This window comes from Pleurodeles waltl, chromosome 2_2 (assembly GCF_031143425.1).
Source record: "Pleurodeles waltl isolate 20211129_DDA chromosome 2_2, aPleWal1.hap1.20221129, whole genome shotgun sequence".
Lineage (NCBI taxonomy): Eukaryota > Metazoa > Chordata > Amphibia > Caudata > Salamandridae > Pleurodeles > Pleurodeles waltl.
This window is the reverse complement of record NC_090439.1, coordinates 843,557,878-843,574,507: the sequence shown is the minus strand read 5'-3', so window position 1 is coordinate 843,574,507 and position 16,630 is coordinate 843,557,878. Positions and strand designations below refer to the sequence as shown.

The 16,630-nt window shown below is 42.0% G+C and overlaps 1 protein-coding gene across 1 annotated transcript in view; it reads left to right on the top strand.

Moving 5' to 3' along the window:
- The window catches only part of TRIQK (triple QxxK/R motif containing), a 135,418-nt gene that overhangs the window by 63,681 nt on the left and 55,107 nt on the right, over window positions 1-16,630 (top strand). Inside the window, exon 2 of the mRNA XM_069220465.1 lies at window positions 828-896. Coding sequence (XP_069076566.1) covers window positions 828-896 — 69 coding nt within the window. The remainder of the gene's footprint in view (window positions 1-827; window positions 897-16,630) is intronic.

The window sequence follows — 16,630 nt, the reverse complement described above, 5'->3', positions numbered from 1 at the left end:
GTGTATATATATATATATATATATACATATATATATATATATATATACACACACACACACACACACACACAGATACAAGTGAAGGGCAGAATTTTAAACAGGGAGCTGACGTGCCATTCTTACCTCTGCAACAAGTCTGGGGTTGCTTAAGTTCCTGGTAGGGGAGGCACGGCCTAACAGTTTGGACTGGATTGCTTCAGTTACAGATGGAGCACGTCTGGTTTGCTTATGGTTGTTCCCAGACTGACGTGACAATGTGGGCAAAATAATAATGAATGAGAATGTAGACCCAAATAATTACCGGAGACAATCCAACATCACTCTTTCCTATTGTTCTCCTCTGTACCCACTGCAGCGCATGGCTACAATAAACTGAGGACCTGATTTAGAGTTTGGCGGAAGAATACTCTTATCGCAAGCCTCTTACTACACGTGCATTAGGATACTATGAACTTGTAACAAGATCGCCAGGTTACCTGTCCACTGAACTCCAACTCAAGCCCAGAGATGGGCAGGTGGTGAGTGGCAGTGCCATGTTGCCAAGAGCAGATGGGGGAAAGGCCTCTGCATTGGACGATACCGTTCCTTTTGGTGCCTTCCATATGGTACTGAAAAGGCATATATCATTAAACCTCCTTGGGATCTAACCTATAGAAAACCAATAAAGCAAAATGCACTAGGTAATTAAATGTGAGTTTTGTATTCCAAAATGAAAGAACAAGAATGTAGCAGGCCATATCTATTTTCTTGCAAATTAACATAGAAAGTACCTAAGTCATACTGTTAAACAGTTATTATAATTTAATAATCGTTTTTTTCCTTCACAGTTGTCAGTATGGGTAGAAAGGATACGTCCACAGCAAGGGCTCCTGTTGAGCAATACCGGAAGCAGATCGGTAAGTAACCTTTTGTCATCAATGATTACTCTGAAAAGTTACTGTGGTAAGCTAAGCTTTCCAGAAAAGCACCACTCCTCACTTAGGCACTTTATAGGTATTGCCACAGACCGGTGTAGATCTTGGGAGACCAAATACTATCAGTACTTTAAAAATTACGTGTAAGAAGTAGTACAGAGAGAGTGTGCTTTTTGGCCTTCACCCTTTGGTGTTCACATCATTTTTAGAGGCGAGCGCAAAGCACTCCGTTCCCTACTGTAATCACTCTTTGGGCTTCTAACCACACCCATGTCACGTCAGCCACTTTCATTAGTTCGTTGGCTTACCTTTTAAAATCTGCTTGCTTTCATTTGTGAAAAGCATACATATAACGTCATGCCTTTTCCAGTGTTTAGCCCACCTACACAATACTGAGAAACTACTGAAAAAATATGAGGCTCAATGTTTCCAGCATGGGTTCCGGACTACTTTATCTTTTTATTTTTCACGCAGCGTGATTGCGCTGGGGTTTTACATAGCATGATCGCGCTCGTTTTTTTTTTTTTAATTTGCAGCGTGATCGCGCTGCATTTTACATAGCGCAATCGCGCTGCATTTTTTTTCTTTTACTTTGTGTGGAAAGAAAAGTCCGGTTAGGAGTTTACAACGCTAATAGCTCTAACTCAAGCAAATGCGAGACCCATTGCATTGCAAATGCTTGTAAAGGCTTGCTATTGACTGAATGGCCTGTCCTTCAAGCTCAAAGTATTTCGTGAAAAAATACATTCTTTCTATTGCTGTTTCCATTAGTTTTTGTTGATGTGGATTCAAGTAGTCCTTGAAGTTGTTTGTTGTCTCACAAAACCATGACATTTGTGGAAAGTTCCATTGTTCCATTACTGTTCGTATTAGGTTTTGGTGCTGTTGATATAGTTGGTCCTAGTAGTTGTTTGTTTTTGTATTCCGCCACTCCCTTTCATACTTTACCCGTCCTCCCCACTCACTCCCTGTCATCTCACCTCTCTTTCTCCCCGCCTGCTACCTCTGTTTTGGCTCTTCACTTCCTGCAACCCCCATTTTCACCCTTCCTTTGGTGCTCACTACGTTATGGTACCAGGTATTGCAGCACTTGGCCCCCATCCTGCCTCCTCTCCAATCCGGCAACACTTTTCTGCCAGTGGCGCCCTGTTATCCCACCCTCTGCTGCTTCCCCTGGCAGAACTTTTGCCGCTGTTCACCATTTGTCAGTGTTAGTGCCTAAGACTTCCATGTGTCCAGTGTTTTACAGCATGACTGATGTTTTTATATCAAAGCCAGTAAAAGAAAATTGGAAAATTATCAAAATCCCTTATTTTTTCCCTATTGGAGAGATGTGATGAGGATTGCCGCTTTGACAATGTTAGCATCTCTTTGAAGAGTCTTGATTTCCAGCTGCCTGACATCAGCGCCTCTTGCTGCTCAACATCACTCAGTCAGTCGCTGCCACCCTTCCTTTCATCTAGGAAAGCGACATTAGACAACATGAACAAAAGGGTTCAATAGTCAAGGATGGAAAACGTCCATTTATCACCTGATTAAATAATGTTGCTGTGTCTCCTGCTGATTAGTATCTGCAACAGAATGTAATTATGATAACTACATTCTGCGGCTGATTATAATCAGCAGAAAGCATGACCACAGTATTCTGGAGGTTTCAATTAGAAATTTGGATTTTACACGAGGAATATGTATTTTTTCGAAATAAAACTACGCCATTTTTTTCAGTCTTGCTGCCCTGGCTTAGCCACTGCATGCAAGGAAACCTTAAACTCTACATTACATTACAAAGTCGGTAATTGAGCACATCTAAATCTCAATTTTGATGCTTGTATGGAATAATGCGACATCGGGCTACTAGATGTGTTCATGGATGAGGGAAATAATGTACTCCTATTTTATTTACCTACCATGAAGCTTTACTGGAGATGTGTGTTACATGACGTCATATAATGTGCTAAATGCTACATTAAACAGAACATTATTTCGAGAAAGGATGTTTTGTTTGGTAATCTCTACAACCATTTCTTACCATGTTAGGAAAGCTATGCATGGCCCTGTAATTTTTTCACTATCCATTTTTTATTAATGTTAGGTTGAAGACATTAGTATTGCTATACTAAAATACCACACTAAGGGCCATATGTTCGAAAGCTTTTTCCCATAGACACATAATGGGTAAAATTATTTCGTACATCTGGCCCTTAATTACTTTACCCTATCATGAGGGGCACGGGTGTGTGTGTATATATATATATGTGTGTGTGTGTGTATATATATATATATATATATATATATATATATATTATCGTGCTTGAAAGTGATCCGTTATAATATGTTAATACCAGTCTTGATGTCCTACGAAGCTAATAATAACAACTTGTTTTGTGTAGTGCTTCACTCCAGCCTTTTGCCATTTCTAAGTGCTGCAAGTCGTCACTTTTTCAAAATTTACTTCTAGATTATTTTACAGATCTCAGAAGGAGGGGAGGCTTAGTTGGACCTGATGGGACTCAGGCTTGTGACTTGCAGGCCATTGCATATCTCAGCAGCAAGATTTAACTCGCGATGCTGTTGGCATGAAACAAGGCATCTCTCCAGTCCCAAGTTAGAAGGGGGTTTACAAAATACCTTTTATCAGTGACAACAGAGTAGCATTGGTCAGTGCTGGGTAATTAGCTAAAAAGGTGCCCTGTGTAGTGGGGGTGATATGTGCGCCCAGCTCCGTTACTGTGAGTCTAGCATGCTTAAAGGGAAAGGATGAACTATGTATTCCAATGAACGTTTGTGCAAGGAAGAGATTCACTGCTTTAGGCGCGCTCATAATAGTTTTAAACCCAACACGTTTCTGCTGTCTAATTTATTATTCAGTCAGCGACATTTATGGGTTAGTAAATGTCACCAGGATATCATCGTCCTCAGTAGTAGCAGTTTAAAACTTGTTCTGTCTAATTCGGAATTATTTTGCTCTGTTTGCCCTCGTCTGTTAAGCCAAGAGCTGCAAGTGCAAATCAGCTCTTACTCTCTACATATTAGCCCTGTTGGTGAGAACCTGCCAAAGAGCAAGGTGCAAAGAAGATGTATTTGTAGCATTAACTCCAGGAAGGATCAAATGTATTGGGTACTACATCAGTGAGTAGCTATATGTGGACTCTGCTAAGAATGGGGAGGCGGTACAAAGGTGAACCTGTCCAGGTCCTGGCCACGGAGCAGCCCCGGAATGCCTATGGGCTCATTCAACCAAAATCAAGGCTTCTTTGAAGGCCTTGGCAAGGGGTGTTCTGGTGCTGGACATTGCCATTCTGCGCTAATGGCCTCCATGCATATGCTCACTAAGCACTACTGCCATGACAGTCAAGTCTTCAGAGAGGACCGTTTTGCTCACTCAGTCCACTTTTTCTGTGAGATGGCTCCTCAGACTTTTGGGTGTTACTGCATGGGGATCAGTTCAAAAGGTGATCAGTATATGATTAGAAGTATCCATCAGAACAAATTACTTACCTTTGTTAGAGCTTTTCTGGTAAATACTTTGTCTAATTGCAGATTTACTCATGACTACCTATCTTGAAAGTGTTTTTTCTATACTGTTAAGCTGGCCATCATGTTGCGTGATACAATGCTGTGTAATGCAATATGGTGGCCATCTTCAAAGTATAAAAAATACTTCTTCCGTGGTTACAAGCTGGCCACCATGTTGTGTCACGCAATATTTCTTCATGCTACATAACAACGAGTTTGAAAGTGTAGAAAATAGACTATGTAGATCGGCAGTTACCACTGTTGGGTTTGTGAATGCCTGCACAGTTGGTGTTGGAGAGAAGAAAAGAGACCGCAAGATCGAGGGAGCAAGGGAAATAGTGCAAGTGTGCACTCCCAGAGCGAGAGGAAGGAATAGGACATACACTCCCATGTACTGCTAAGTTACAAATAAAAGAACATTTAAAAAAATGAGATGAGTGACACCAGCAGTGGAAGGGTTCAAGTTATCCCTTCAAAGTGATAATGAGGCAGAAGTGCTTTAGTGGTTGGATAGACACAAGAATATGAGGACCTCTACTGAACTGGCTCACGGAATTGGAATAAGTAAACAAATATATAGTCATGTTCTGGGGGCTGCCCAGAGCCCACTCTATGGAGATAATAAAAGATTTTGTATTATCAGTTTATAATGTAACTTACATTTTCATTCTTGTATGATGGTCAGCAAATGAACTAATACTTACTCCTCTCTTAGATCTTTAGACTAAATCTAATGGTGAGAAGGCAACTTCCCGTGCAGCTACAGAACACCATTAAATTCCACTATAAGAGCTTTTCTTTTGTACAGGAGATTTGTGCTCCCCATAATGAACTTGTTCCTTTCCAGTAATCTTCTTTACACCGATTAGGGGTCCTCATCATCCCAGTCCTCACAAACTGAGGGTATAACCCTCCTGCGACAGCCATAGCACCCAAGTCCTTTCTTTATTTATTTTTATAACTCAAACCCTTTTTTATTTATATTCCTACCCCCCTCACCTCCTCTTGTTATGTTGCTAAGCTGTAGTTTCAAGGTGCAACCAGGGAGGGAGGAGTACTGGGCCAGAGAGAACCCCTAGTCAGGGAAATGAAGATTTATCACACCTCGGAGGGTCCTCCTTGTCCCAGTCCTCACAAATTGAGGACATACCAAGCTCAGAAAAGACAATGTTGCACCCACAACACAAATGGAGAAGAATCTTTATTTAAAACATAAAATCCACATAATTTTGCAGCAGTAGCCAAAACTTGCACCCCAAAACTGCCCTCCACATCATTGCAAACTGAAAGACGATAATGATGGAGAAAAGTGTGTGGGGAGGACCGAGTTGCCACCCGGCATATCTCAAAGAGGAACACACCCTACTCTCTGCCCATCAAGTAGATACTGCCCTAGTGGACTTACCCTCGAAATCAAAAGGAAGAGACTCTCCTACAACCTCAGGCACGAGTAATGGCATGACAGACCTAGCGACTAAGATTTTGAGTGGAGACCTTCCTGCCCTTTGCCACCAACCCATAAGCAATTAACAAAGAGTTTGACAACTGAAAAGGTTTTGTGCACTCTGGATAAGTCAGAAAGACCCTCCTGACATCTAGAGTAGGAGGGAGCATTGAGAAAGAAAAGAACAAAAATAAGCAAAATTACCTCTTGAGCTGAGTGAAAAGAAGAAGACACTTTAGGAATGAACATAGGATCTAGGCCAAGAACCACGCGGTCAGGTAAAAATTACAGATAGGGAAAAACTGCCATGAGCGCCCCGATCTCACCAAGACGCCTAGTAGAGGTATTGGCCACCACGAAGACTACCTTAGGTGACAACCATACCAACTCTGCCTTTTGCAGCCTTTCAAAAGGGGCACCTTGCAACCCCCTAAGAACAACGGCTAGGGCCCAAGAAGGATTTTCCTTTCTGACAGAGGGGCACTACAGCCTGAAAATCTTAAGCAACCTGAAAACCAAAGGAGAAATGGTAGAAAACTCATCTGAAAAGGACCTGAATGTCGTTATCTCAGCCCACTGATCAGAAAGAGTACTAGGAGTCAGGCCCTTGATGAACCCATCATGCAAAAAGTCAAGAATTTTCAAGGAGTCAATGATTGTAGGAATCTCAGAGTGAGCCAAACACCACATGGGAAAAGAAGCCCAGTGTTTCCTGTTTGATCTGAGGGTAGACTGCCTACAAGATTGTTGAATTTCCAGAGCCACCTTGGAGGAACAACCCATAGTCTCCAACCCTATGCGCTCAACCATCAAGCCGTCCGATTCAAGCTGAGACCCATCTGAAAAGACAGTCTTGGAAACTGAAGAGGAGAGGGCATGCACAGGAGATGAAAGCCCCCAACCCTTTGACAGAGCCAGAAGAATAGGAAACCAATGATGCCTGGGCCAGTAAGGTGCAATGAAGATCACCCAAACCTTCTCCCTCTTGACCTTCTGGAGGACCTTTGGCAGGATGGGAATCAGAGGAAAAATACAGCAACCCCTGATGCCATGGGACTGACAGGGCATCCACCACCAAAGCCAGGGAAGATGGAATTTCTGTACAAAACACTGGGAACTGAGCATTCTCTGGGGAGGCGAAAAAGTTGAGCCATGGTTCACTGAACTCCTGGCAGACAAGGTGGAATAGGGGAAGGGACACACGGTATATCACTGAGGATGGAATTTTCCTGCTGAGACTGTCCATCCAAAAATTCAACTCCCCCCCCCCCCCCCCCCCCGAATATAAACTGCAGTCCGACCTAGAACATACTTCCCGGCCCAGAGAAAATCAAGGATGCAATCTGATTGAGGGACCCACATTTTGTACCCACTGCACGTTCAAGTACAACCTTGCAACTTGATTGTCTGTCCTGACCACCACCTTTTTGCCTTGTAAAAATGCCTTGAAAGGCCATTGAGGCCCTCCTGACAGCCATCACCCATGGAGACCAGGGGGCACTCATCTCTTTGTGATCCAACACAGCCCCCCAGCCCAACATGATGGCATCTGTTGTCACTAGAACAGGAGTTGGCAATTGGAAAGGAACCCCTTTTTATAGATTGGGCTTAACCAGCCACCATGACAGGCTTTGCACAATATGATTTGAAATGGGAATCAAGAGATTGAAGTTCTGTGAGCTGGGATTCCAATGGTGAAAGGTCTGTTTCGCAAGTGGCTTTAAATGAAAATGTGCCTACGGAAACGCTGTTGTTGAGGTTGCCAAGAGACCCTGCACCCATAACCAGCATCTTGCAGAACTGTGTGAACATGTCAACAAACCCCTCACACCTGACTGGAGAGAAAGCAGTCTCTCCTTCAGGAGAAAAGCTGCACCATCCCGATTGTCCAGACAAGCACTGATGAAAGTCTTTTTCTGAGAAGATGTGAGATACAACTTGCCCATATTCACCAGAAGACTGAAATCCTGCAGGGTGGCCAGGACAAGATCCACATCCTGGCATGCCTTGGAAAAAGGAGCAGACAACAATCAATTGTGAAGATAAGATTACAAAATGACACTTTGCAAATGCAGACAAGCAACCAGTGGCACCAATACCTGTGTGAATACATGAGGCGAAGTGGCCAGACCAAACAGTAGGGCTTGAAATTGATAACGAGGACCTCCGACTGCAAACCTCAGGAATTACTCAATCTCTACATGAATTGGAACATGAAAATATGCATCCTGTAGATCCAGAGTCACCAAGAACTCCCCTTCCAAAAACCAGAGTGGAGTGAAGCCCTAAACCCTCCTGGCCTGCTGGAACAAACACCTCCTTCGGAAATACCAACTGTACCCTCAAACTGAGTCACTGAAGCTTGGAGAAGGAGTACGTCAGAAACGGGGATATGGAACGAGCACTTTGAATGGAATCTGATAACCATGTTCCCCTATCGAAAGGTCCCAGGAATCTGTCAAATCCTTCTTCCACTGAGTCAGAAACTGTCTGAGATGACCTTCAACTATCATAGTCATTTCTGCTGCTGCTGGACCTCTGCTCTACAGAAGGATATATGTCGGGATTTGCTACAAAAAGCGGCCTCCTAACCACAGTCCCATCCTCAAAAGGAACGGCTCTCTGCTGACTGAAAACCCAGCCTCTTGTACACAAATTGTTTGTTATACTGCATTTGTTTAAAGGTCCTCAGGATCTTCTTCTCCTCTGCTGCCTTATCTACCATATCATTCAGTTCAGGCCCAAACAACGTTGGACCTAAACTTATGAATCATGGACCTCTGAGAAGCCTCCAACTTCCATGATTTCAACCACAAGGACCTACATCCAGAAATGGAAGCTTCTGCAGCTGTCATGGAGGCCCAAAAACTGTTGAAACAGAATCAGACAAAAACTGTGACATCTCCATATTGGACAGGAGAGCAGTAGGATCCTCCTGTCCTTGAATACAGTGAAAGAGAGCGTGGAAATCCTTAAGGTGTGTTTGCATAGCATAAGCAGCATACGTATTTGCCTGAATACCAAAATTAGATGCAGCATTTGCTCTTTTCAAAGCAGACTAAACCCTTTCATCCACTGGATCAGAGAGGACAGCATCCTCTGATGCCAAGTATGAGAAAGAAAGGCTCCTCTGCATCCTGCTCTAACCCAGGCGATTAGCAGAGATTTCCTTCTCCTTAATGGCGGTATCAACAGCCTCTTTAATGAGGGCTTGTAAACTCCGTAGAAATTTTGAGGAGCTCCTCAGCTTTGCTCAGATCCTCAGCTACCGCCTCTACCTGAGGATTACTGATCTTATTCAAACATTTTGCCATTGTGATAGACACCAAGAAGCAGCAATGCGCTAGAGCCGTGTCCTGCGTCCTCTTTTATACCGTTACCAAACAACCAAATTGTAAGACCTGGCAATTTAGAAACTTTGCAGCGAACCCTTGCACACCCATGTATAATCAATACACTGGCAGGGGTTCAGAAAGCCTCTCAAGTCAGCTCCTGAACAGCCCGGCCGTGGATGCTGGAAACTGTCACCTGTCCCAGCCTCCTACCTTTAAACTGCCTCCAACATACCCGACACTTCGGGCCCTCAGGATACCTAGAATTGTTTTTGCATGTTGACAGTTCGTATACCTGATACATGAAATGATTAAAGAAACACTGCTTTTTCATTTATTTTGTGTTTTCACTACTGTTTTGTCTATAATCACCTAATGGGTGTTTCAGGATAACAGATCTGTTTGTTCATAAACGTTTTTGTCTCTTTTGTGAAAGGATTTATAAAAATATGCATAACACAGACACTTAAGGCCTGTTATTGTGATAGTTTTTATGTATTTAATTAGGAGACATTGGAAGCTCCAAGAACCCAAGCCCTCGCTTCTGCCCTTGAGCCACCCTCTTGAGGTTAACCACTCCTGCAGGCTCATGCCACTCCGCTTTTCCATGATCCCAGCCCCTACCCTTTCAACCCTCCCTTTGTCCACAAGCCCAACACTTTCCAGAAGCCCAGCCCCTCCCTGGAAGCTTGTTTCCCCATTGAAAGATGTTTCTGAACCATAGACAGCGTGACAGCGGCAATGAGTCTACCAAGGCCAATGCTGCACACAGTCTTGACAACGTAGAGCTGGTCCTGTAAAGACTAGCTGGAGAGCTTGGTAAAGGTGCTGGCAATGAAGGAGGTGGTTGTGGAGCAAGTGTGGAGGCAGGTGGTGCTTTTAGAAAAACACAAGCTGCCCAAGAGGAAAGGTAATACAACGGGAAGGAAAGCTGCCTCTTGAAGAAACATCACCAAGAAGAGGTAGAACATCACAAGGAAGAGATTGTATAGCAGTAGAAACAACCTGATCGCCACAAGTACAAGACCAAGAATCTGGATGATTGTGTCTAAAGTAGCAATACACCTACTTGTTTTGATTGTATGCGGATAGATGCCAGGCTGGCCTTCTGCGCATAATAAAACAGACACAGACTTAATATTTGTCTGGCTCAAGGCATCAAAAGGCACACTGTCCACTTGTCTAATCCAAGACTTGGAATTGTTCCTCAGAGTTCATCGGCCTTGTGTGCCCAGGTGACTGTGGCTCTTAGTTCCAGAGGTCTACATAAAGGAAGACAAAAGGGGCCATTGCAGAGCAGAAAATCCTTTCAGGGGAATAGGCCAAAGAAACAGCTACAAACATGGAAATAGTACTGTTATATTTTTTTTGTAGAGAATATGTAATCTAATGGAAAAAATGCATTACTGATAAACTAGAAGGACACATCAACACTTTCAGTAGTTGTAAGCCTGAGCACGATTTTATTTCTTTTTAGTTCGTAAATATCGGCATAATCTCACGATACACCTTCTATTTAAACTTCAAGCACTCTTGCAGCATAAAAGAAACTTGTTCACCTTAATGCATCCTCCTCGTGCTTGGCTGGCGGCTGACTTGTGCTTGTTTGAAAAGCTAATTTGCCTCCCTTGAGTGACTGGGTGGATTATCTTTCTAGTATTAAATGTAATGATATGTCAACTCTCAGCTTAGAACTCGTTCTGTCTCTTAGAAAAAAAACATTTGTTCCCGAGCACTTAATGTTGTTAAATGATGATGTGTCCTTTGCAAATGTGTTATTAGTGTCAAGCTGATCCGTCTCTTGCGATTGAAAAATGCCCAGTGATTTCAAGCGCTATTATACGTGAATAAAAAAACGAGGCCGTTTTCCCTCTTTGAAAGTCTGCAGTACGTGTTTCAGTGCATTTCACAAGTCCAAAAAACATATTTAATCATAGCCCTTTGGCAGATTTTCAATTTACTAAAGACAATATTTGTTCGGGTCTCTTCTCTGGATATAGTGCAGCTTGGAATTCGCGAGTGCTCCACTTATACGGTGATAAATATATCAATTTCTCTGAGAGAATCTGCATTTGTACATTATCCTGTAAAGGTGCCAAGTAAGTAGCTTTGCTAAAATAGTCTTCGGAGTTTTCATTCACTAGTAGCATTTTACTTTAATTATTGTAATAGGGTTCTCCTTACTTTTCAGGTGTTTCATGTGGTCAGTGGTCCGTGGGAGGGTGAGATGCTTTTGTTCGTGAGATGGATTTCAGATGCCTGCTTTTATTAAGGAATATTTCGCCTCAATTAAGATAGTTTAGCCTGTTTATTTTTACACTGAAGGACATTTGATTTATGTGTTTACTACCGTAGAACGCTGTTCTCATCTAAGGTTTTGTGGACTAAATTTAGTTCATGGAGTGAAAATTTATATATGATTATTTGGGGAATTATTCTGGTATAATGCTTTTTCACAAATGTTTTCTTTTTTCTTTTTAAAGCTTGGTAGGGGGTGATAAGAATTATACTCGTCAGATTTTCGTGAACAGTAGTCACCGGCCTTCCTTTTTTTAATTATCAAATGTGAACATTTTTGTTAACTTCCCAACACAAAATGCATGTTTTGCATGTTTATCTTTTTGTTAGGGTTTTCTCGGGCCTGTTGGAGTGATGATTTGGCTTATAATTATTCGGCAGTGGTTAATATCATATTTTTATTATGGCGAGTGTTTTTCCAAGATAAAAAGCTCAAAATAGAAATCGGTTTACAATAGAAGATCATTAAAGAATGGCATGTAAGGGACCCACATTCTGAGTAGATGGAAGGAGTAAATCCGTTCGCAGTTAGCACCGTGGCTTTGAAAGAAACCCAGCTGTACCGCCATTGAAACCGTGGGCGGGCAGGAAGCGCCCCGCACGCGCCTCCTCGATAGCACTCATGGCGCAATGAGAAGCTCACGCGCCTGTCAGAGCCTAGCAGCGCCTTCGTTTTTAAGCAAGAGATGCAGAACAGGGTCAGACAGCACTGCCACGTGATGATGATAATGAGGGGCGCCCTGTCAATTTGGCGGGTAGAGGAAAGCGGGGAGCTTCATGAATATGAAGAGACCTAAAAAAAAAAAAAACAGAGAGCCGGTGCATTCTGAGGGGGGAGAGCGGCCGCAGCGAAAGGTAAATATATGTTACCCTGACTGACAACGAACTGCACAGACGAATCCCTCACTTCTCCTGGTGCACGAGTTAAGTAAAAAAAACAACAACAAAAAACATTGATTTCGTGCCCACGATATCGTTATTGTGGCGCTTCTTTCAATAGGAAGGCTTTGTGACATAAGGTACAAGGATATATAACCTGAAAAGAGAGAGTTTTGCTTTTCTTGAAAGCTTTAAATATGAAATGGCTGTGGAAAATAACAGTTTCCAAGTGTTTTCCATAATCCGCTTTATAGCATTTTTTCTTTTTTACCTGAACAGCAGTATTTTTTTTAAATATCGATTCTGGATTTGTAAGTAGGTCGTACTGTGAAAGTGCCAAGGAAGCAGCTTTGGTAAAATAATTTTTGGAGTGTTGTGTCATTGATAACATTTTATCTTAAGTAATTTAATGGTGATATCCCCTGCCCTACCCCCCCCGAAAAAAAATTATATATATATATATATATATATATATATATATATATTATATTGCGTTTCTGGAGTTTTCACACTGAAAGTGGAGTAATAAGAGCCCGAATTCCAACATATCTGCTAATACATATGCATTTAGAGGGGATTAGAATTTTATTTAGTGGATCAATAGAGGCATTTTCTGGAAACAGTAGATAGTTAGTCGCAGGTAGGGAATGTTTGAAAAATCGGGCTTTTGAATTTACCAGAACATTGATTTCTGAATAATGCATCTGCATTATTTTTAGTCTTTTTACAGCACTCTACCCAGTCGTTACCTTAGCTAAAATGCAGGAATATTTGCAGATGTTATTTTAAAAGGTAGTGCAGTTCTGTAAAATGACTATAGAAACGTGAGATGCTGTGTCTTGGTGGTGAGGTGGAGCGGTCCTTGTGGATGTTGACACCAACATTCTGTCATGTAGTTTAAATCTAAAGTAAAAAGCTCACCTGTTGGAGTGGCCTACAGTTTAGCACTCACTGCCCTTGAGTGCTAGGGATGCCAGAGACCTATTTTATATTTTTATATGTATTTATTTATACAACTAGCATGGCGCGCACTCCGTAACTGAATTGCTTCTTTCTGCTGAGAAGAAGGCAGAACGTGAGGAGATCTACAAATGAAACTGGGAGATTCAAAAGATATATGTTTTGGTTGTTTTCTGAATGCAGAGATGAGGCCTAAATGTTGAGAGGTTGTTCCACAGATGAGCAACTGAGAATCAGGTCAGCACAGGGCTTGCAGTTCTTTTTAGAGACAGAGATGAGGTTGTGATTGAGGCTGTTAGATGAGCTTAGAGTTTAGGAGCCTGGAATGGGTAAATTTCTTCACGTGGTTCTGTAGTTATTTAAGGACGGAACATTTAAAACATTTAAACACGAGGTACAGAGTTTTGAAAGATACTCCGCTTTTCGATGTCAGCAGGTAGCGATTTCTGCGATGCTGCATGATATCTTGGGTTCTACCCAGGCCATACATAAAGTGTATGGTGTCAATTTATGCTTTTTGCAGTTTGATGATTTGATAGGGGAGCCAGTCAGTAGAGTGAGTTGAAGTAGTCTAAGTGATTGGTCACTATGGTCTCTTTTTTCCATTAACTTTAGTTGGCGGAAGGAAGAAGATTTCACTATAACTGCAATTTGGGAGTGAAGGCCGAGATCATCATCTCTCACTGTGCCTGCGTTTTAGGCCTTTGTTTTGATGGGCACAGTTTCACCAAAATATACTATGTATGAACTCTGATACCCAATAGCAAATCGCTATATCACAACACGTGTAATCACAATGCAGCATATTTGTCAATTTAATTAAAATTTATCACCGTCATAAAGCCTTAAGAGCATGAACCGCAAAACTTAACATTCCTGAAGTTGTACAACGAAGCAAAGTGTTGCATTTTGCTATGATAATATTTTAATACTTGAGCTGCTTATAAATGTTCAACAGTATAGGTGTTCAAATGGAAACTGGCATTTCTTGTTTGCTGTTTTGAGTTCTAGATTATGCCATAGTCGAACAGCACTACTACCACTGCCTTCATTTCAGATAACATGTCCTTAACCCCACAACTTTATGGGAACGCATGCCCAACATTGCCTCTACTATGAAGCATAATTGCCTTAAACTTACTGGACACAAGACTGAGGTCCTCCTATTCTGCTCCAGCTCAGTAAAAAGCGTAAAACATGACTGTTCCAGAGAAACTAGCCTCGTCTACATGTTCATCCTCCTCTTAGCACCATAATGCCCTTATGAGTAACTGTCAGGAGCTACACATTCTAATAATATGGTAATAAGAAGTGCAACACCTCAACACATTAGAGAGTATTTTTTTTAATGAAGTAGAATGCAAAAAACTCGAAATTAAATACTACGGTGGGGTTGTTAATTGAAGTTCCCTGACTAATGACAGTATAAATCAGCAGCATTAATCCTATGCCCAGTGAAGTGTCCTGGTGGTGCACTGGGCATGTGTGCCTGTTATCTCTGTCCCAGAGCACTTTGCTATTACAGAAAGGGCCGCAGAGGCAAATGCCGCCCTTTCTATAATACAGGTAGCGCGGCACATATATGACGCTGGGGTTATTTTAAATGTTCATTCCCTCATTCACATGGCGCATGAGCGAGGCAAAATTTCCTATGCGTAACCCAAATAAGTATTTTTAATGAATTAGCAGAATCTTTGACAAGGTTAAAATATGGGATGGACCCCTAGACCTTGTCAGTGAGTCCATTATGTGGTCATTATGTTTCATGCCTTCTTTGCCCAGGAGGGGTCAGCAGGAGGGGGTTGTTGAAAAAACCCTAATCTAATCTATATGGACAGTGTCTTGCGTGAGTATTATAGATTATATGTCCCAACAGATCAGTAATATAGCCACCTGTATTCAAAGTGGGGATATGATTTGTCCATAGATCAGGAACTTATGATTTTACAACTTAGTTGGCTGCGACACGTGGGATGCAGGGACTTGACATCTTTTGGTTCACTGATTTGTGAGAAGAATAGTGTGCCTTCTTTTCGCCTGCGCCAGTCCTCCACTCCTGAAAGTCAAGTGTCGCTATATACATACAGTCTATGATTTTAGTCTATTTTGAGCATGGGCACTTTCCTCCCTGCTCTAGCAGTGTGTCCATGCTGAACCTTCAGGGGCATAGTGAGGGTAGTAAAAAGGAGTGTGAGGTATATGGAAACCATAATGGCGCACATCAGGGAATCGCCTCCTGTCTTGCAGAGCTCACTCTGTGGCTTGAGGAATCTGATGTGATAGTGGGAGAGCACACCTCCGCACTAACAGGAAATATTATTTCTCCACATGTGCTTGTTAAAGACGGGAAAACATCGACATATGCGACTATAATGTTGAGTGCGTCGCTTACAGCCTGGAAAAATGCCAGCATATAATTTGCAGGCAACACTTCTTTATTGCACCAACTTGAAACATTCTGAGCAGTTAAAAACCATGACAAATTTGCTCTAATGCTTACCTTCAAACAGTAGAGAGCATAGCTAAATCAAGGCGGGATATATATATAGTTTAGACTTTGTTTTGATTTTTTATATATATATATATATATATATATATAATCTATATTTGGGCAGTCACAACGGAATGTATTAATACGCCTAGAAATGTATTTTTTTTAAAAGAATCGATGCCGTGGAGTAAACTTAGTTTTGTGAATTAGAAACAAATCATAAATGCTACATGTTATTAATATGCTGTTAAAGGTTAACATAACGTACTTCAACAATTTCCAGCTCTGCCCCTTATGTTTATGTCTCAGAAAGTATCCCAAACAACTACCCAAAGAGTACCAGATCAATCTTTCACCCTGGTGGCATACGCCAATGTGCTCGTCTAGAAAGCATCTCTATCAGTGTGCCAGCCACACGAGTTTAAAACGCTAATAAAATGTTTATAAACCCAACTATGATTTTGTTCCAGAAAGTCTTTGTTGATGAATACACAGGCATTGAAACTGAGAGTGTTACTGGCCAGGCAGGTTAACACCGATGATAGCTGCGACGTCTCCATGCTCCCACAAAGTTCCCCATCTGTGTGGTCACTGGGCAGGGCCGTGCTACCGGGCCAGCAAAAGTGCAATTTGTTACGTGGTGGAAATGATGCAATGTCTTTTTGAGCTGCAGGATAAATACAGCTCTGAGGTGGCCTTCTTGCTGTGAGAAGATGTGTTCCTTATCCCTGCACCCACTGATCCTGGATTATGGGGAGAGCCCACTTGTACACTGCAGCTGTCGAAGTCAGCGGCG